Here is a 22,500-nt window from a genome sequence, read left to right as displayed (position 1 = left end):
AAAAGAATAAAACATGAAACTCCAAAATAATGATAAAATTTTTGGTTTTGTGTGTGTGTTTTTTTTTTTGAGGCATACTAAAGGGCACAACCAGATGGGCTATAATTCTACTGTTATCTTATTTTACTATGGTAATAAGTTTCTTTAATGTTACAGTATTGAATACTACCTAAAGCAAAGTAATGAGTATTTTGTCTCCTACAGGATTCTGAACAATATGTGGAGAAGTTGCTAGACCTCTTCCAGAGGTTCAGTAAGTTAGTAACAGAAGCATTTAATGAAGATCCTCGCTTTCTTACTGCCAGAGATAAGGCTTATAAACAGGTTGTCAATGATACTCAAGTTTTTAAACTTGAATTACCAAGTAAAACGGTAAGACTACTAAAAGTAAGAAGTATGTATTTTGTTTGTGAAACTGTCATGGCATATACTGAACTTGATCTGTATACCTAATCAGCTAAGCAAAGAAAACTTTCGAGTTTGGAGATGATTTTGAAGGTTTGGGCCAGTAAATTATATTATCTCATCAATTTATTGATTGACATTTTGCATTTTGTCTTTTATTTTGGAACCACAGAAAGGTATCGGTAATAAAACACAGCCGGAATCCAAATGCCCTGAGCTGCTGGCTAACTACTGTGATATGCTCCTTAGAAAGACACCACTTAGCAAAAGACTCACTGCAGATGACATTGAGAGCAAGCTGAAGGATGTGGTATGTTTTTTTCTTTAGTCTTCTTTTTGTATTAAAGCATTTACAGAGATGACAGTTCTTATAATTTCAATGGACATATTATGACTGTGATATCTGGTACAGTTAGTAAAATGAAAAGAATTTTTTCTATTTTTGCTATGTTTTTAAATGCTGGATTAAAAAGTGGTGGGAAACACCACTTTTTAATCCAGAATTGAAAGCTGCACTGCAGTTGGTTTGTGGAATTAGATAGCCAGTAAGGGATAAAAATTACTTTTGACATACAGCATTTTTTTTCTTCTTGAAATATACAAAAAGTAACCTGCCTCCATTAGGTATAAGGCATATTGCTTTCAGGTTAAGTTGTAGTTGGCTGTACAATGTGTGTTACTTATGATATACCTTATTTAGTAATACAACTCTATTGATATCAAGCAAAGTGATCATTTTGATAGGATAGTCATTGAAGATATAAAGAAATGTCTCTCCTTAAGGCCTAAAGCCTGTATAAGAAATGAGTGTTTTTGGTATTATTTTTGCCAACAGCAATACTGGGTATAAAAAAAATTCTTAGGATGAGGAAGACTTCTGACAGTGATGGCCATTTGCTGTGAACTTAAAAACATGCCTTTTTATTTAACTCCTCAGTGCTCTGCCAAGTGTGCAGTTGCCAGATACTTGGCTTTATTCACCCTCTCTGCTTCTTGAACCTCCAATTCCCAACACAGACACTGTCCGTGCCTCACATGCCACCTTTTGTTTGGCATACTCTTTTGTGGAATTCAAAGTACCCTAAAGAAGCAGTGAAGTGAAAAGGCCTTCAGCATATGTGTGTGTTTTCTTGTTCTTCCTGTTGGCATACTCTTTTTTCATTATCCCCTTAGAAAATCACTACATTTACAGCTGACAGTGACACAACCACTTACATGACTTGGCAATAGAAGCTTGGCAAGACCCCCCCCACCCTTTTTTTTTTATGTTATGTTATGATGTCTCTGCATGTGGGTTATAGTTCAGGGAAATCATAATTATATTGGTTTAAGATGATTTGTCTTCATAGATAAGGAGGAAGGAAATATTGAAATGGCATGTGGACTTCATATCTCTTTTCCTTGCAGTTGCTGGTGCTAAAGTATGTAAGCAACAAGGACGTGTTCATGAGGTATCACAAGGCGCACCTCACACGACGCCTCATTTTAGATACGTCAGCAGATTCAGAGAAAGAGGAGAACATGGTGGAATGGTATGTATCCAGACTTAGCAAGAGTGAATGTAGGGGAAGAATATTCTCTCTCTCTCCCTCTCTCCCACTTCCACTCCCCCCTACTATAATGTTGAGTGTAGAAGAGCTTTTGCCTTTGTAAAAGTTATTCTCTATTCAAATGACGTTGTTTTCTCTATGAACAGGTTACGAGAAGTAGGCATGCCAGCAGACTTTGTCAATAAGCTGGCGAGAATGTTCCAGGATATCAAGGTGTCGGAGGATCTCAATCAACAATTTAAGGAATCTATTCGAACAACCACAAAGTCTAGTGTAGCAGGTAGGCTATGTTTTCATATCACAGTATTCATATCACAGTAAAGTATTGAAAGCTTCCCTGCATGATATTGTTGTTTTAGTTTTAAAGTTGAGTACATATTGTAGGATTTGAGAATGCCATTAGGCAACTTTCACACTATGTCATCTGTGGTCACACTAGTCCAGTCTACGCCAGTGAGATTTGTGATGGCAACCCAGCTCCTCAGATACCCAATATTTGAACAGAAATAGAAAATCTAGCAATAGACTTTCCAATAACATCTGCCAGCATAAGGGAAATTAATGATTTATGAGGAAATTATGAATTGATCGACTCTGGAGTTGGGAGGAAACAAATACTTTTACTCAGTTAAGTCAAATATAGGAAACCCTTGTTTTATAGTGCCCTTGTTTACAGCATTTTTCTTCAGCTTTTTTTGTGCCATTCCCCATTTTTATTTATATAGTGAGGAAAAATTACAATATTTTTGAGTTGAAGTTTGGTGTATCAATTTGTAATTCTCAGGATTTTGAATGTCTCGCACCATCCTTCCCTCCTCTATTCCGTACTACACTGTTGGGGTCCTTGCCCACCCATGCTTTAATATTTTTGCTCCACTTATGGATATTGACCTCAAATGGGTGGGTGGGTGGGTGGGTGGGTAGGTGGTTGGGTGGGTGAGTGAGTGAGAGTGAGTAAGTAAGTAAGTAAGTAAGTGAGTAAGTAAATAAGTGAGAATGAGCAAAAGGAATAGTAGGAAGAGGAAGAGGCATCATTGTTAGTTGTAATATGTATTACTTATTTCTACAATATAATTACATCTAATATGACATGATAAAAAGGGTTTAGGACATCAAGTGATGAGGTGGTTACCTGTAATTTTACCTTGGTTTTGATTTGGCATCATATTTGCTGCTGTAACTGGGATAAAACACCAACACAGGTTCTTGCTCTGTATTGTGATAGGCAGGAAATTTGATTTCATTAAATGTTGAGATCAGGCGAGGAATCTTTATGGGATTCCTGAGATAGACAAGACTAATGTGACCACCTCTTAAGTCGTATCTGTCCAGGGTGCTTTTCACTTGAATTATGTAATAGTCCATAGTCAAGCAATAGATTGAATTTTTAGGTAAAAAGTAAGAACAATGTGGGTATATGATGTGGCAGTTAATGAGAGAAATAATACAAATTATTTTCATACTCACGTTTTTTTTATTATTACTGTTGAAACATGATTTTGATTTTCAACACTTTATATAGTCATATATTTCTGGATTCTTTCTTCAGATTAATCCTATTTTGACTGTCATTAATATTTTTATATCACTTTCAGGCTTAACTAACCAGTTTTTCTCTTTTGGCAGATAATCTAAACATTAAGATATTGAATGCTGGGGCATGGGCAAGAGGCAGTGACAGAGTGACAGTAAGTTTACCGATGGAGTTGGAAGATTTCATCCCAGAGGTGGAGGATTTCTATCGCAAGAAGCATTCAGGACGGAAACTGCTGTGGCATCACCACATGTCCAATGGCACGGTAAGCTTGATACTTGCCAGTTTCTTTGCCAGAGTTCTGATGAATATCCTTGTTAGAAGTGTTAAGTAGCTTTATGTAGATATACATTAAGGCTGATGAAACTGTAAGAAAGTTGACATATATCTTCTTTCCTGTTTTTATTTTTATATTTATTGTTCTGACCTTTGTTATTTCTTATTTACCATTAGACTAAATATGATTGTAGGCAATGATTATAGTCTGAATTGTTTTGTTTTTCTGGTAACCATCATTGTCATCATCTTACTCAAAGTGTAATATTGTCCACAGATCACCTTCTGCAATAATATGGGAAGGTTCGACTTGGACGTAACGACCTTCCAGATGGCTGTCATGTTTGCCTGGAACCAACGAATACATGATAAGATCTCCTTCGATAATCTCCGTCTTGCGACTGAACTTCCAGATCCAGAGTTGAGACGGACATTGTGGGTGAGTCATGTGGATGTTAGTTAAATCCGAACAGACGCACACTCGTGCACATCCTGAAAGAGAGAGTGAGTTAGTGACTGTATAATAAATCAACAGATTGTCAAATGATATATAATTTGAGTGAAAGATTGTAAAATAAAGCAATATTTTCTTTGTCCACAGTCCCTGGTAGCATTTCCAAAGATGAAAAGACAAGTCCTGTCCTTCTCTGGAGAGGTCTCATCACCTAAGGACTTCACAGAAAACACCCTCTTTTGGGTTAACCAGGAATTTGCACCTATGTGAGTATCTCATTAGAAGTTTGTTTTAATGTCTGTAATTTTTTATGGTTGAATCATATTACTATAATTAAGGTTTTAGGACATGATTTTTGTAATAAATTGTTTTATAGTCATTTAACCTTTTACTGATGGGCATGGCTATATCCATGATGGAAAGCCTACCCTTCATGATGGGCACATGTATACGCGCCATGACTTGCTTTAGCGAGTGAGTGGGCAGGACTAGCTGTTCATAGCACAGCCGGAAAGGCTAAACAGTTGCCAGTAGTCCCCGGAATGAGTGCCACACAGAAACTTCTGGCACTGTCAGTGTAGGGTTAATTATGATTTATTATTATTAGTATTATATATATTCTTTTTCACATTTATATTTTGTATTGCTTTTTTTATATTTTTTTTCCTGTTAAAAATAATTCCTCCATGAAAACTCTACTTCTATCCCTCACAGTAAAAATGGCAAACCCCAGAAGCGTGGCAAAGTGAACTTAATTGGGCGTCTGCAGCTCAGTACAGAGAAAAGCAAGGAGGAGGACAATGAGGGCATTGTGCAGCTTAGAATACTCAGAACTCAGGTACAAACATTTAGATGTGTAAATTTTTTGTCATCTTTTTTTCTTCACTGAAAAAAAAAAAAAAAAAAAGAATGAAAATTGTTATGCATTGAATTTTATAGTTTGTTATCATCTATAAGCTACACCTAGCCAGCATCTCATTCAAGAACATATCAGGTTTTTAATCCTTTTTTTTTTATTGTTTATATATAGTAATGCAGTATTGCATACTTTCCCTTGATAACTTCTCTTCTCTTTCCTCCTGTAGGAAGCCATAGTGAAGATCTTAAAGATGCGCAAGAGGATCTCTAACGCTCAACTGCAGACAGAGTTGGTGGAGATGCTGAAGAACATGTTCCTTCCGAGCAAGAAGCTGATCAAGGAGCAGCTGGAATGGCTCATCGAACACAAATACATGAAGCGTGACGACGAGAACATCAATATCTTCATCTACATGGCCTAGTCAACCAAGGAGAGAGAGAGATGGCACCACCTTGGCTCGCAGGCATGCATGGGCAAATGGAATAGGAGGAAGAGGAAAAGGCAGCAGGAGCTCGAACACTATCCTTGGCATTAGGGATGGTGGTAATGTTGGCAGGGCAGAGTGTGAGGGAAGTGGGTGAGCAGGCAAGTAGCCAATACTATGAAGCAAATCAGTGCAGTTGGATATGTGCTGGCAATGAATGGGGATGTGCTTGAAAGACTTTTGTGCTCTTTTTTATGAAATCTGGAGGTCAGCATCTCGCTAAGTGGATCTGGAACATTTGATATGTATGGTGACAAAGAATAAAGCAAGAAAGTGTAATGTCAAGCTGGATGCAAGGAAGAGATCTCCAGGTTGTAGAAAATAAATCTTTAATCCTTCTTTTTTTACGGGGACTTATAAGGTAGACAAATTGATTGTTTATTACATGTGATATTCTTGTGCTGCAAACACATTCCTGATGATATTCAGTGTAAGGTCTATGCTTCATAAAGTATCAAGTCAACCTTTCCTATTTTCAGGAGCAGTTAGAAGAAAATTAGTTTCAAAATATATGCTAGATACTCCCCAATTTTTTTTTTCCAACAGAAAATCTTCAGATGGCTAAAAAGAAAATGGTTTTGAAAGTTTTGGTGATATAGAATCAATATACAAGGCCTTTGTCAGTGATGTGTCCTGTTATGCAAAGATGTTCAGACAGCGTGAGCCATGTGGGTCAGGTGGTGTGCAAGATCCAAGATATCAAGATGCCACTAGGTCCCTTCTCTCCCCCCTCTCTCACTCATGCCAGGAGCTGCACTCTGCGTACTTCTCATGGACTTAACATTTATATAATTACGCATATTCTACGATGCCTCTGTATATAGTAGGTGAAGAGTATAAAAAAAGAGCCTCTCCTAGCTGTACAATGTGTGAGTTCTATGGTGGAATGATGATGATTTTTCAGACCTGAATTTCATGTGTACTCAAAGTTTTATCGAAGAAAAGGTGGTGAAGCCTGAATTCGTTATATACTTGTGAAGAGATGGCTTGATAGATTCTGTGTTGATGACAAAAAAATGGAAAAGAAGAGAGAATATGAAAAAAAAAAAAAAATTATGAAGCGTTGAATTATTGCAAAGGGAAATTCCTCAAAATCAGGTGTAGATCATTGTCAAGCCACCATACCAACGCCTTACCAGTGCCCCTATGTGCTGTCATTGTAAATATTATAATTATTATTACTAGCCTCTGCAGAAGCCAGCAGTCCAAGAGGCAATATGTTATAAACAACCATAATGGTTTTTACTGGTATGTTATGTGAATAGTAGAAGCAGGCTGGGGCAGCGGTCACTCCAAATGCATATCCTTATTTTGTTGTGATTTCTCTTCTCTATTTTGGCAGTGATAGTGAATTTTAGAGGGAGGAGGAGGGGGGGGGCAGGCAACTGTCATGTGCTTGGAGTTGTGAATCAGAATTCGTTTTACTTCTGTTCATTTGGGACCCTTAGGAACGTGTGACATCAACCATGAGTGTATAGTACAGTCATTTTCTTTTGCATCAGGGAAAAACAATGAAGTATTGTGGACCAGAATTAACAAGATACATAAAGTGATACAAGTGTATATAGTGTAAGAAGTGAGATTTTTCTTTCTTTCTCTTAACAACTACTACTATGTTTTTAAAGTCAAGAAATGTTATTCTGGAGAACTTTTTTGCTAGTCTTGACTGTGTTTAGCACACTGAATGTACATTAAAGCAGAGATGTTGACATTAACAAGTCTTGAACTTTTGATAACAAATTTCCTCATTCTACATCTTATAGTAAGTACTAAACTAGACAGTTATATGCAATGTGTGACAGTATGAAACTGTAATTTGTGATGGGCCATTTATAGAAATATTTTTCTTAGTCGTCTGAAGCCTTAATTGATATAGACCAGGAGTGGAATGTTTAGGAAGCCAGTATGGTTTTTGCTTTAAAAAGTTATGGGTCTATGTGCTAGAAAAGAATGTGATTTAGTGTGAAAGGTATATCACTTTTTTTTAAGAGGAACACAAGAAAGGATCATCTTTACATTTAATAGAGGCAAGATACAACATTTGTAGTGCAAAAGTGAGGAGAGGTTCAGGATAGTTACAAGCTACAACACTGCTATAAAATAAAGGAGATTGTGATGTAGAATGTTTTCCGATAAGGATTATGTAGAGTAATATAATAAATTATTAATATTATGACTTTTAAAACACTTAAGAGAATTTTCTATAAAGTATCCATAGGCAAGAAGTAGACTATAGACAGATCAGATGTACTTAATACTTTTTATATATATAATGAAAGTATACAATAAAACCAGTTTTCTCCAATTAGTTTCTCTGGCATAGAAATGTTGAAGGCTTATTAAAGGCCCTTTTTTAACCAGTGGAAAGAGAGAATTTTTAGAAATCCACTTGAAACTCCTGTTTGAATGAAACCTGAAGTAAGGCCAGTGAACAGTCAAACCAAGAATAAACAAAGAAACATAGATTTAGATACATAGAACATAATTCAACATTGTAATAGATATTAGAGTAACTTGACACATTTGACAAAAAAAAATTTGCTTGGTTCTGGAGATGAGAATTCAGCATTAATAATATATGCATGTCATCAATGGAAACTGTGTCACTATGCTTTTTCCTTTCTATAAAAAAACTAAGCATGGTGATTACTTCTTTACATAAGAAAATAGAGAGGAAAAAATGGTATTCACAGAATGGAGGATCAAAAGATGCAAACATAAATAGGTATATCTTTTAAAAAGAAGGATTTTTTTTTATATGGTCATAGGTAAAACAAAAAGCATTGTCTGTGGATAGCTTACTGGTAAATGCCAAAATAATACTTGTCTTATATGCCATAGTGGACTAGGTCAGGAAGTGATGACAATAATTACTTTTTTGCAAGTGATTGTTTATAAATCTTCAGATATGTCTGTGACTGTATACACCATCTGTTATGGTAGATAAGCCTTTTTTTTCCAATATGCCAGGGACCGGTAGCATATATGTGCCATATTATTTACATATGATCCAAAAATATTATTTAAACTTTAATAGTAACATCAATTTATATGGGGAAAACATAAGGGATATATTTAGAGTGAACACACTTTTTAATAATATTTATTTTGTAAAAAAGAAATTATATAATATTTTCTGGAAATTAAGTGGGGCCTGGCAGCCTGTGGCTCATGTACTAATACCAGTGTGTACGGTGCACTTTGAGTAGCACTTCAGTACACTGCAAAGGCCTGGATGAAAGTCACAAGCCATAGTGTTCTTGAAATTACTTTGATATTTATAAAACAAATGCTTTGCAGACACCATTGTTAAATGTCAATGTTAATTCCCATCCTTTGGACTGAACTGGGATAGTAAAAACAAGAAACAAAGGTTATTTTTTTAATAGGATAATTTTAAAGTATATGGAAAGGAACTTTTCTCCTTGGAAATGTTTATTGCATGCCAAAAGTAAGGCAGATTTGGAATGGGAAAAGTGTAATAAGGAGTCTTTTAATATTTATTGTCTCTGGTGACTGGTTCAAGTCACAAATGACATTATGTAAAATAGGTTATCAGTGGAAGTATTCATCCGATCCTCAACAAAATCAGTAGTGTACTGTGGAAGAGTAACAATTTATAAATTATTTATTATGAACAAAAGTTATTGTTCGTTTAGGACTGTCTGGTTTATTATTCTAACTTCTTGCTTTGTAAGGAAACTAGATTTTAAAAAAATTGTTCTTTGAACTTGGGACAACTGATGAGAGATTGTAAAGGGAACTGTTTTGTGCTAGTAAGTTTTAGCAGCTTAATAATAAACCACCTTTTAGATCCACACACAGTGCCCCAAAATATGCAGCTAAAGTGGAGTTATTAGTTGCAGCTACTTAACCTCATACCTGAACATACATCCCCAGCATTGTGTGTGGATGATATATACATTACATTCACAGCTTCTACAGTGAGACATTACATAGAGGGAGGACTTTTTCATTCTCTTGCTTGTATTTTTCTCAACTTTCCTTACTATTGTATATCCTGTACATCTTTTCGTCTTGTTGAAACAAATGTGATACTTTCTTTCTCCTGTGGCATTTGGTCACAGTACTACCTTCCAGGCCCTCTTGTCATTGCCATCTCATTGCCATTTCTTACAACCATCACTGCTAAAATCTGAATACCATTAACAGGAGCAGGAATCTTTGAGAGACAAACAACACATGCCAAAATTTCTCCTCTACCAACCATTGGTTGCATTTTTCATTGAGGTTATGTAAGGGCAGCTGGAATTTTTAAGGAGGACCTGAAGTTCTGAGGAATGTCTTAAGCCCATGATCTAGCCATGTCTGTGGTCACATGTAATAAGGGATGACCCAAGAAGACTTTGGGTGTCCCAGCTGACCAACCCCCACACTTCATGCACCTTACGCATCATGCATTGTTACCGTTGGCCCCATCTTGTTGTATGCTGTGATGTTATTTTAAATAAATGAATATTAATAAAGATTGTTTGCTTTTGCCTTTTCTATCTCTTTTTAACTGTTGACAGGATGTGAATGGTATAAAGGGAAAATGTAATGTAAATGGTAATCAAGCTCAAACTTATTGAAATTGTTAATAGCATTTTTTTATTTTTTATTCCATAAAAGGAAATACAATTCAGTTCTACAGATATAAATGGAAGTGCCCCTACCTTGGCTCTCAGCCCTCGCCTTAACTAATTTTCCATGGTCTCTGCTTCTCCACCTTTCTTTTTCCTTCTCTTCTGTCCACATCCTATAGTGCAAGCCGTGCTGAAAGGATGAAAGGTTGGCTCTGTCAGTCCTTGACAACCTTCGTACTCCGTTTGGTATTCCCCCTTTACCCTTTTCACTACCATACAAATCTACAGTGCTCTACAGCATTTGACATTTCACATATTTTGTCTGTATTAACTCAATTTTTACCTATTTGCCATAATGCATTCCTTACGTAGAGTCTTTAGTACTATATTTTGTATACACTGCTAATGACTAGATGTTGATGTCAATTTTTTTTCGATAAGTAGATAAATTAGAAGATAGACTGAGGCCCAGTGTATGGGATCACCCCTACCTTTAACCTCAGTCCTCGCCTCAACTAATTTTGCAAGGTCATATCTTCTACCCTTTTCTTTTTCCTTTTCTTATTCAGTCACATAAAAAAAATATAGATATTCACAATTTTTAAATGTTGAAGGACTTCTCACAAGGCAAAGAGAAATAAACTATTTAGTTTCAACAAAATCTGACTCCTTGTTATAGTAGAAATAATACATCCTCATGAATTTATATTTATTTATTTTTTAGTTTTATACATAGTTACATAAAAATATTTTTTACTAGTAACAATTGTTACACATAATCCTCAAACAAACAATAAGGTATTTACACAATAGTATGTAACATATGAATAAAAAAGATTATAAATAATAACAATTCACTCGAGATCTGAGACAGTGAAACCACCACCAGTTTTCATTTTGCTACGCTTCTTTTTCATCTTTCCCTTTGAGTCCAATATATTCTTTGACTTGGTGCTATTTGGTGTTTTTGAAGGACTGTTAAGCTTGGCTACGCTTCCCTTGCCTTGGCTTTCGTTCTTTTTGGATTTTTTCACGCCTAATCTCTGTAGCATCATTTCTCGCTCTTGCTTCATCTCCCGCTGTTTCTTCTTCAACAGCTTCTTTTTCTTCTCCTCTACTTCATCAGGATCTCTGTATGGAAGGAAATGTGAAGGACTAGTATTACAATCAAATCAGGAAAAAACAAGGCCACAGAATTTCCACCATTTGACTAGATTTACAAAAAGATATCAGATATTTCCTACAAGTTTCACACAAATCAACCAGAGAAATAGCAGAAATGACAAAACCACAAAATCTTCACCTTCCTTCCATGATTAACCGCTTGCGTTTGTTGATGTTCCGTCGCTCATCAAAGTCTGTTTCATCAAGCTTGATCTCCTGTTCTCTTTTTGTGACATTAACCTGCTTCATAATTCTCTGTGCCATCGCTTCGTCCACCTGACGTTTGTGATTGAGATAAATAAATTGTCAGTGGAAAGAGAAATGACACAAGATAATTTCTTATAAATCAGCCTCACAGAATATGACTATTACTACTACTAATGATGATGATATGATGATGACAACAATTGTAACAACAGCAACAACTGTATGTAATACCCAAAAACAACAACAACAAAAATAATACAAAATAAAATTGACAAACACAGGACAGATCAAAAACAAAATTAAACCAATTAAACAAATAAATCAATAGAATAAAAATAGAAAATAGAAATCACCAACAAAGAACACAAATACTAAAGATGAAAATAAGACAAAATAAGTAATTGAATAAACAAAACATTAAGTAAATAGAAAAACTTTAATTAACTACTCTTGACCTACCTTGACCTCAGACATCTTCCTCTTTGTCTTCCCTTCAACAGCCAGGAGGAGCTTGAGTTCATGTGGGGTCACAAAGGTCACAGCTTGACCTGACCTGCCAGCACGAGCCGTCCTTCCGACTCGATGGATGTAGACGCTTGGGCTGTTTGGGATCTTGTGGTTGACAATAAGCTGAACCTATGACAGGAAGAGATGTTTTCATTGCTTTTGTTATCAATGTTATCATTATCTATTAACTTCATTTTTTTTCTTTCTTCACATGATTTTTTTGATCTGCAATGTTATCATTCTTTCACTTTTGTTTAAAATTTATATGTATCAGGAAGATTATCACTAAATTGCTAATTTCTTTCTCCCTTGGACACAAAACTCTGTATCATAATTATGATATAAGAAGGCTGGATTTCAAACTCAAAAACAATCCACAAATTACTAGAAGGAAGCAGAATTAAAATCCTGGCTTTACTACTGAAATTTGATGCACCATAATGATTCACAAATGTTTAATTTTTAATGTTTGAGAAACAAATAAATGGGCTAGACATCCAAGGTTACATAACACTATGGTAAAATATTGTGTCGGAAAGAGTAAAGAGGAGTTAAAGATTAGGATATAATGTGTTAGATGTCAAAGATTAGAGAGCGTTATAGAATAGTATGGTAGTGAAAAGGAAAAAGAGGGAAGTAAGTGAACTAGAGCAGAGATTAGTAGAAAGGGGAGGGTTAAGGGGATAGGTTGACTGAGTGAATCACAGTGTATCTGGCACTGGGGAAGGTAATAGGAACAATGTTCAAAGAAAACAGAGATGGTTGCTGGAAAAGTAGGAGAAAAATCCAGGGAGAGGGGGGGGGGGGTGTTAGATATCAAAGATTAGAGGGTGTTCTAGGAAAGTATGGTAACGAAAAGGGAAATGAGGGAAGTAAATGAAGTAGAGCAGGGATTACTAAAATGGGGAAGGTTAATGGGGTAGAGCGATTGTGTGAATTGCATTGTATCTGTGGCTGGGGAAGGAATAAGGACATTGTTCAAGGAAAACAAAGGTGGCTGTTGGAAAAGTAGGAGGAGAAGAATCCAGGGGATGAGAAAGGGGTACTGGGGAAGGTACTGAAGTATCAGGAAGAATGTCTGGAGAAGGACACTGATGTGATAGAGGGGATTCATGTGAGTATTCAAGTGGGGGCAGTAGAAAGGGAAGATGTACAATGAAGGGGGGTATAGGGGACCTGTGGAGGATGATGATGGATATCTGCAAATACTTTAACCTACTAGTGACCGTATATTTTGAAGCCGAAGATAACAGTTCCCTTCAAAATTGGTGCGCACAGCTGGCCTGGAATCTGTCCACGTGCCGGTCGCGGCCCGCAACGGAATTGGAGTGCAAGCTCCGATCCAGCGTCACACCAGCAGGATGCCCGGCAACATTTATTTTTCCGGGTATCTCATATGTGGGACACCCATTGTAAATGGGTTAAATGTTGAAAGAGTAGGAACAGCGGGATTGGGGGGTGGATGAAGGAGCAGAGTGTTCCTTAGGGTCATCTCTAGGAAGTTTTGGATGTCTTCAAGGGTTTCTGGAGGGGAGTTGGGTGAAGAAGACTGAGAAACAGGTTTTCTTGTAAGGAGGAGAAAAGGAGACAGATATCTGAGGAGCAGAACAGGAAGGTGTAGGATAGGGTGGAGTGGAACGTTTAGGTTACCAAGTGCAACAAATAAAGTAAGGAGGAGGGGTAGATATTAGGTATCAGGAAAGTAGTAGAGGTTGGAGTATCTGGATTTAGACTGGAAAACGAATTTGACTGGGGGATAGGGTGATTAGACATAGGATGGTTTAGGGTATAGGGAAGAGATACTGGGGGAGATCCAGAAACATCTTGTAAAGATGGTGGGGGAGCAGAGCAAAGGACTCTATTGGAATAAGTTGAGACAGAAAAACCACGTTGTTGTGCTTCCTGTCTAGTTTAAATCTGAAGATTGCTACCTCACATTCAAACTTATATGCAGGGCAGCTCCTATAAAATACATCATGGGAGTCTCCACAATTGGCACGTACGTAACTGAGCATGGAATTTGAATGTTCATGACCAGGTTGGGCAACATAGAGGAAAGCGGGCTGTGAAGCGACAGTGTTTGGTTTGGTGGCCAAAACACCAACATTTCTGACATGGACAATTCTGACATTGGGTCGATATGGTCGGGCATGGTAGGACAATCCACCAATATACACTTAATTGGGGAGGTCTTGTCTATGGAAGCTAATCTTGGAAATATTGACATGGGACTTACGCTGGTCTCTGGCAGGAATATCGTAACACTATACAGCCACTGCATCATAATTAGCAAGGCAGGTAAGTAGGTCATTTTCACAGTCTGACTAGTCCTTGTTGTAGATAGGACAAGCATTTGGGGGGAGAGAAACAGTTCCAGTACAAGTACTAAGAGAGGTGTGAGGTTCAGCAGGAATAGGTTTGCCAGTAAGATCAGTTGGGTAGATAGTGCACGAGTTTGATGTAAAGCGTGAACAATAGGAGTGCTGCAAAAGGTAACCTTGCCTACTTGTTTTTGGAGGGACTGTTGAAATAGAAGGATATTCTGAGAATAAGGGGCTGTGGGGGGAATAAAAAAGAATGGATTCCACTTGGCTGGGCCAAAGAGAGTACTTAAAAGGTCTGCAGAGGTAGAGGTAGTAGAAGGACAAGGGCAAGAGGAAGATGGGGTGGTGTGGGGTGGAGTAGTTCTGTGGGGGGGAGAACAATAAGGATGAAGAGTAGCAATAAGGGAAGAGGGGGTAGACATTGAAGAGGACTATGTAGTAGGAGATGGAGAGAAGAATATTGAGAGAGATGAAGGGGTGCACTCTGGAGGTTGAGTAATGACCTGGATGGATGTTTTGGAATGGATAGAGTTGTCAGTAAGCATTGAGGTGGGGGTATTAGTATCAGCAGTCTGAGCTGTGGCCAAAGGAGGGGCAGGGGTCTGAAAACCATCAAATTCTTAACCTCTAGTTGCCAGGTGGCATGGCTGTTGTGGACCGAAAAACAGATGGCATCATATTAAGAACAATCCCACGCCATTGTCTTACTGGACAGTGTTTGTTTTTCTAGGTCAGTACCGGCTTCATTTATATGATTCATTTAAAGATTTTAGGCAATAGCACATATAATGAAGGTAAAATTTCAAATTTAGGTGCCAGATGTTACTCGCAAACAACTGAATGAGCCGGGCGCAAACAGGGGAAACTGCCAGATGCGCGCCAACAATCCTGTTATCACATCCATTTGCCTAACTTTTTTACCTGGTGGCATTGGGTTAAGGGTGAAGAATCTTCATTATTGACCATTTTGAGCCTGAATAAAATGGGGAAACGAAATGGTCTACCCCTCAGGGTCCCCATTAGGGGTAAGAGCTAGGCGAGCTAGGCAATTAACCAAGGGTATACCATACCTATGGCACCTGGAGAGGGTTCATGACTGATACAAAACCAGCCTTTCATCCCTTCAGCATGGCTTTCATATCTTAGGAATGGGATAGAAGAAGGGGATAAGGAATATACAGAAAGGAGAGAAGAAAAGACCAAGCAAAATTAGTTGAGGCGAGGGCTGAGGTCCAAGGTACATTGGGCTTCAGTCTCTGTTTCCTAAGCTTTCCCACAACAACGAGCAAGGTATTGGGAGGCAATGAGTCACAAATTACTTTTCAAATCCAAACTTACCAAAGGAATGTCAAGGCCTCTACTAGCGAGGTCAGTGGCAATGAGGATCTTCACTTGAGATGATTTGAACCTGGCAAGGGCAGCCAGACGCTCCTTTTGCGTGAGCATGGAGTGGATGCAGACAGACTGCACTCCTAGGTTGTTCAGCATCATGCTCAATATCTGTGACAAAAAGTGAACTTCTGTGATGTCAGGTTGGAAATGAAGTAAAAGACAATTTATTAGGAAAAAGGGATTTTGTACTAGCATCAGCTTCTCCATTTTGAAAGGTGATGCAAGTTTACTTTTTTTACCTTTATGTAAATTCCATTGACCTAGAAAAGGGTATGTAAATTTTGTTAATAATGACAAAATAATATTCAATGTCTAATGCACTTACTTGTGTACTTTTACAGGTATCTGTGAACACTATAATTAGTCCTTTGGGATTTTTCTCTGAGAATTCCAATAACAAGGCAACCATTGTGGCATCTTTTGAGACCGGGCTGACAAGACAATAGCGCTCATCCAACTGCTGCACAGTAGCCTGGTCGTTCTTTGCACTTGTCTGCCAGAGGAATACCTGATGGAAGAGATAATTTTCTAAATAAGAGTGATAGTACCTGGGTATTCACAGGTTTATTTCTTTTTACTATTACCTCATGATCTGCTATCACTGGTATGTTAAATGCTCACTGTTGTCAAAGACTAAATATAACTGCAAGGTATTACACCATATAAAGTCAAAATCAATCACAATACGACTTATATTCATTTTAAAAACAATGTATTATCCCCTAGGATCTGGCTGATGTAATCATTGCATCATAAAAATAGACTTGCCATCATGGAATAATTAGGCAGAGAGCTGGGATGATGGGAACATTAGAATTTCAGTTGAAAGGCTAGGGTGATGGAAATGACCTGCCATGAGTGCACAAAACTCTCAAGAGCATTATTAGAATCAGTGGGTAATCAAGCAAGGGATCTTGCGTTATATTTATTGGTAAATGTGTGGAATGTACCATCTGTGAGCTATTACTGGAAGAGCAGTGGCCCTAGGAATAACACTATTTCCATACTCAGGATCCTATTCCTGCCCAGGGTGTACTACAGAAAATTTTATATTAAATAATGATAATAATAATAATAATAATAATAATAATAATAATAATAATAATAATAATAATAAAAAGCCACAAATAACCAAATGATACATATTGTTATTATCATTGCACAGAGTTATGAATTACCTAAAGAGATGATGTGGAGTCTGTGCATCCTGAGACCTTGGACGTGCGTACGCACGCACGCACGCACGCACGCACGCACGCACGCACGCACGCACGCACGCACGCACGCACGCACGCACGCACGCACGCACACACACACACACACACACACACACACACACACACACACACACACACACACACACACACACACACACACACACACAAAAAAAAAAGAAAAAAGAAAAAAAAAAAAAAAAAAGAGAATGTAAGCAGAAAGAAAATACAATAAAATTGCAAAGGGCAGGCAAAGAGTCTTGACACATGAGAGTTTGTGCATGTCCTCCTACAACCCACGCACCCAGGAGAGTCCCCAATAAAGTAAGCCTAATGCCCAGATTTTGGGCCATGTGCAGGCAGTGAAGCACCTAGATCCAATGGGTTAAACCCCATGCCTCACCTCTGAGGAAGCCAAGTCTTTCATTTTCTGCAATCTGTCTGTAATTGTCGCTGAGAACAGAAGAGTCTGTCTTCTCTCAGGAAGTGATGACCAGATTGTCTGGATCTGATCATCAAACCTGCCATCCATGAGACGGTCAGCTTCATCCAGAACCAGGAACTTTATTCTGAAAAGAAGAAAACTGGCTGCATTGGAGGAAGGACTCAACAGCTATTCTCATGAATTCAGATGATCTTGAGGTCTGACTGAAGAAGGGATAGGGAATCCTTGCTTCCTATAACAGAAAACAAGGTAGGAAATGTAATGTATATGAAATAATCAGAGAAACCTCAGTATATTAGCAGTATATATCCTTACCTCTTGAGTGTAAATTCAGGTGCACTATCCAGTATATCTGCAAGTCTTCCAGGTGTGGCCACTACCACATGAGGGGATTTGCTGAGCTCCTTGCACTGTGTCAACCTGTCTATACCTCCCACAATCACAGATATTTTTAGAGAGACAGGACCTCCCAGGCCCTTGAATTGGTCTGCTATCTGCAAGGACAGGATATTGGGGATCATTTCGAGCACAAGCTTGAATTTATATAATTTGAAAATAAAGTGACTCATGGTTGCATTAAAAAAAATTGAAGGCCCCTTTCCTACTTCACCCTTGACTCTACCTTCTCCTTTGGCTTAGCATTACTTGAAATTTAGGAACTTAGTTATGGCAGGGGATAGGAGCCTTACCTAACACCTCTAGAATTTCCTTTTACTTGTCTTATACAACAGAATGTAACAACTATGTTAATACCTGATAATATCTAAAGGACAGGAAACTAAATATGAAAATTCTAAAATAGATTCACAAAAATATTCTGCAAATAAACATAATAATCATCTACTATAAACAATAACATACCTAATGCAATAGGAAACTTCACATTAAAACAGTATTTTGAGCTGGTATAACACTGTACTATCAAATATTATTAAGTTCTGGAGCTATGTATTTTTTCATATTCTTTTTGCTGTAACAGAAAGTACATGGGTGTGGCCCAACATTCATCATGAAAATTTTGATTTGGTTGACGAGAGAGGGTTAAACTTCTCTTCTCCCATCTACTGCCTGGATGTAAATTACCATAAACAGAAGGGAAACAAGCTTTTCTATCTTTCATTCACAATCTTTGATCACAATCTTTGATCATGCCATTATGTTTTATTCCTACATGTGGAAGGTCATTCCAATATTAAGGGAAGAAGTGCTATCTGTCCCAACTCAAAACTACTGTGCTGGGGTTAAAGTTAATTTTTGAGGGTTCTTCGCATTCAACTCTAATGCCTTCCACTTGAAATCTATGAAGCACAAAGATGGCAGTACGTAGGGAGGGAGTTGGTGGTGATTAACCCACCAAGGAGTCAATTACTAGTCCAATCTATCTCATATGTTAGCCCTTTCCCTTGATGTCCAGATTTTAAAAAATATTCTGCACTGCTATTAGTATTGTTAATAAGATTTATAATAATCATAATATCAGTAATGATAATAAGAACATTAATATCAATAGCATTACCAAAAAAACAACAATAACAAATCAGGGAAAGGGGAAATCGGATGAGATCATGTCAGTCTACTAATTGCCTCCTTATTGCCTGTGCAACTGTGGAGCCATCTATGAGTAAATACATTTAATATAACAAAAATACAGTAAATATTACATGTTCTCAGCAGTAATGGGTTAAGTGAGCACTCTGCTCTTGTTTTTGCTTCTTATACCTACATCCATGTAACTCTGAATGACACTATCTCAAAACTGATTTTGTAGGAGACAAAAATATACTAGGCATTGTAAATCTTGAAATAAATAAATTACCACTTCTCATTTTCCAAACATGTAAAAAACAAAAACAAAATGTGCATGGAATAATCAAGTAGTTTGGTGAATTTAGTTATATTGTAATAGGTTGGTCAGTTGGTTGGGACTGACTGACTGACAGACTCTCATGCTGAACATACCTGGAAAGCAAGTTCTCTAGTTGGTGTGAGAACCAATGCATAAATGCCATATGGATCGACAGACAGTTTCTGGAGAATAGGAATCACAAAAGCCAGTGTTTTTCCCGAGCCAGTCTTGGCAGCTCCAATGATATCGCGACCCTCAATAGCAGGTGGTATACAATGGTACTGGATTGGAGTTGGTCTTAAAATTTCTGAAAAAATGGTATTATCAGCAAAAATTATGATATTCATGATAGCAATAGCATTGATATTGACAGTATCAGTACTGATTCCTTAGTGAGCTAAACACTTGCAGTACCATCTAGACACATTTAACAAAACAGGACTTTGGTGAACACTATATTTTCCTAAGGTTAAAGACTGCACAAACTTACACTATATCTATACTAATGTATAGTACAAAACTTTCATACAATTCATTTCTTGCCTATACAAATTATGGTATTTTGAGTTGCAGCAAAGGAACTATTCTTGATACTCAGATACATTTTGGCAGAACTGAGAACATACTAATAATGTGCTCTGTGGTTGCTTGCTGACTGAAACTGAACCTGATAAGGTCTGCTCACTGAAATTGGACCTGTACCCTATCATCAATATTGTCTCCAATGTTAACAATTACCTATTATCATCTGCAATTATTTGAATTGTGCTAATGAGATTCTGTGATAGCCCAGACTGCAAAGTTTGTAAACAAAGCTCAGAATATAATTTTCCAAGTCTCAAGTGCACTCGTATGGCAATAACATGTGCTCCTCGGATATCAAATAAAAACTATAGGTGGTCCTTGCTCCCTGACAGCCTTCACAGCACCTTCAAAAATGAAAAAAATTTGCCCCAATGATCCTGAAATAAACCAGAGAAGGTGTATAAAAAGAGCACATTTACAATGCAATGTAGTAATATGCAAACTTAGCAATCTGGGTGATAGCATGGTAGCTTTTGTAATCTGTGGTTTACTCAAGAGTCCTCTATGTTTTAACAATTGCATGTTATAAAATCATTTCATTATGTTATTAAATGTCTGAACAGTACTGTAGATGATAAATTAATGGCATGATTATCCTTTGGGTGATTTGTATAGCACAAAAATCTATAGATCTTAATACTTTTTCTACACAAACTCTGAATGTGAGATGTATTTTTATGGCTTGCTGGAAATCCCATCAGCAAGTTTTTGTCTTTGAGTACTAATTTTATTTAAGCTGATATAGGGTACTTGTTACCGAGAGCAGAACATCCTCCAGAGACTAAGTTCTAATCTCGGTATCATGCAAACCTAAATTCTAAACCTAACCTTTCCTATTTTCTATATATTCTATAAGACCCCCTGTACCCACTCCCCTTTACTAGCATTACATAGAATACAACATTAAAACCTCTGACTGTGAGGGTGTTGTGAACTTGAGGCACTTAAAGCAGGGAAAGTTCTTGCCTAAAATCTCAAGACTTTTTCTTGCTAACTCAAGAATTTCACTTGCTTTCTCAGGTGAACTCCACAGATGGCTAGACTTGCACTTTCTAAGTCAAGCGGTGTACAATCACCATGGCAACAGCATCGTTCGCATACTGTACTGGTCACAATCCTTTGAATGCGGGCATTGGCCAAGAACTCTCCTTAATAATTTTTTCACTGTATTTGATTCTGTAATTTCCATAAAATCATATTCAAAGAAAATGAAATTAACTGAAAACGAAAAGAGATATTGGAAGTTATGGGAATTAAAATTTTTGGCTTATAAATCATAAATCATTATAAGACGAACAATTTATCTCTTAATAAAACTCCTTGTCTCTCTAAATCGAGAATTTATCAAGTGAAAAAGTCTGAGAATTTCTAGGAATATTCTTCTGTTGATTTTGTATTCAGTGGCTGTTATATTTTTCATAAATTTGTATGTGGGCTAGGTAGGCCTATATTTTAAATCAGTGATGTTGATTTATTTTGATAGTATATCAGAAGTGTGTTTTTGTGGCAGTTTATATGAATATAGAAGAAAATATTGAGCTTCATTAAGATGTTGGGGTAGATTTATTTACCTCTCTGCCATCTAAATGTGGCACTAGTGCACTAAAACTGTTACCAACCCCCAATGAAATAAACTCCAGCCTCAATTTATATGTTGTGTGTTAGTTTGACATTTCTATGTTCTCTAAGGACTGTTATGTACTTTATAGAAAGACGACCCACATGTCTGGCATCATTGAATAAGGCTTGCCTGCCTTGGAAAGCATTTTGAGCAGGGAACAGTACAGTTCTTGGCCTATCGGCAAAAATTCTTGTCCAAGAGCTCCCCTTCTTAAAACGCTTTTAGTCTCTAAACTGATTTGCAGCGGATATTTTCGTCATTTTGCGGGAAATATGTGGCCAAAACAGCTGTAACTGTGTTGTATATGACTCTGTCTTATGTTCTATAAGATATAGTCAATTTCTCTCTATGTATGTGCATCGTCCTCGATAACATTAAACTAATACCATGTCAGCTGTGTGACAGGAGTGTTGTAATGAGTAAACATGCAAAGGAAGGTCCAGCCCTAGTTGTGTTGCAATTATGGTTGTGTGACATGATCTACACCAATCTAATTATATATAACCAAGACAAAACTATAGCTTACTAAGATATTTGAGTTGCTGAAGCATCCATGGTTGGAGGCCTGGGATATCGTCGTAGGTTTTATCACGTGTGTCCTCACTCACGAGGTCGGCCATGTCTGTTGTTTGTATACAGAAAACATTCGAATCTCAACGAAAATACAAATAATAATAATATCATCTTATGAGGAATACATAAACTATGAATGTGAAATGTATTTTTATTGCTTTTAATGGATCCATTATTTTGATATTGCATTTTAACGACAATGTTCTTCACATTATAACATGTGTTACTATTATTAATTTTTTGTTATGCAAATCACCCAAAGGATAATAAAGCCATTACTTTATCATCTGCAGTACTGTACAGACATTTAATAACATCATGAAATTATTTTTATAACATGTAATAGTTAAAACATAGAGGACTCTCTTGAGTAACAAAGTACAGAGTATTGTACTATTAACTATTGAAACGGAGACACGCGACTTCGGCTTTCCATCTGGATTTTCAGCTTAGTTCTAGTATTATTTAAGGCTA

The 22,500-nt window shown here is 37.1% G+C and overlaps 2 protein-coding genes across 7 annotated transcripts in view; one reads left to right on the top strand and one right to left on the bottom strand.

The window, feature by feature from the left end:
• Cul5 (cullin 5) overlaps positions 1-7,282 on the top strand; it is a 17,020-nt gene extending 9,738 nt beyond the window's left edge. For 3 of the 6 annotated variants that reach the window (XM_027371429.2, XM_070115396.1, XM_027371430.2), the window contains exons 9-17: positions 205-387; positions 578-715; positions 1,813-1,937; positions 2,102-2,235; positions 3,582-3,754; positions 4,043-4,204; positions 4,367-4,485; positions 4,934-5,057; positions 5,305-6,656. In XM_027371429.2, the coding sequence (XP_027227230.1) occupies positions 205-387; positions 578-715; positions 1,813-1,937; positions 2,102-2,235; positions 3,582-3,754; positions 4,043-4,204; positions 4,367-4,485; positions 4,934-5,057; positions 5,305-5,499 (1,353 nt within the window). In that variant the 3' untranslated portion in view covers positions 5,500-6,656. Of the gene's footprint in view, positions 1-204; positions 388-577; positions 716-1,812; positions 1,938-2,101; positions 2,236-3,581; positions 3,755-4,042; positions 4,205-4,366; positions 4,486-4,933; positions 5,058-5,304 lie in introns of all 6 variants that reach the window. The other 3 variants (XM_027371432.2, XM_070115398.1, XM_070115397.1) reach the window with 2 other exon arrangements.
• A 3,564-nt stretch (positions 7,283-10,846) lies between these two features.
• On the bottom strand, positions 10,847-22,099 carry Dbp45A (putative ATP-dependent RNA helicase Dbp45A). Its single transcript, XM_027371433.2, has 9 exons — positions 21,980-22,099; positions 19,361-19,554; positions 17,717-17,895; positions 17,360-17,525; positions 16,068-16,250; positions 15,689-15,850; positions 11,979-12,155; positions 11,452-11,588; positions 10,847-11,279 (listed from the first exon to the last, which is right to left on the bottom strand). Exons 1-9 carry the CDS (start codon positions 22,071-22,073, stop codon positions 11,003-11,005), a joined length of 1,569 nt encoding a protein of 522 aa, XP_027227234.1. The 5' UTR covers positions 22,074-22,099; the 3' UTR covers positions 10,847-11,002.
• Positions 22,100-22,500: the final 401 nt, after the last annotated feature.

The sequence above is a fragment of the Penaeus vannamei genome, chromosome 37 (genome assembly GCF_042767895.1).
Source record: "Penaeus vannamei isolate JL-2024 chromosome 37, ASM4276789v1, whole genome shotgun sequence".
Lineage (NCBI taxonomy): Eukaryota > Metazoa > Arthropoda > Malacostraca > Decapoda > Penaeidae > Penaeus > Penaeus vannamei.
This window is presented reverse-complemented; position numbering and strand designations above follow the sequence as displayed.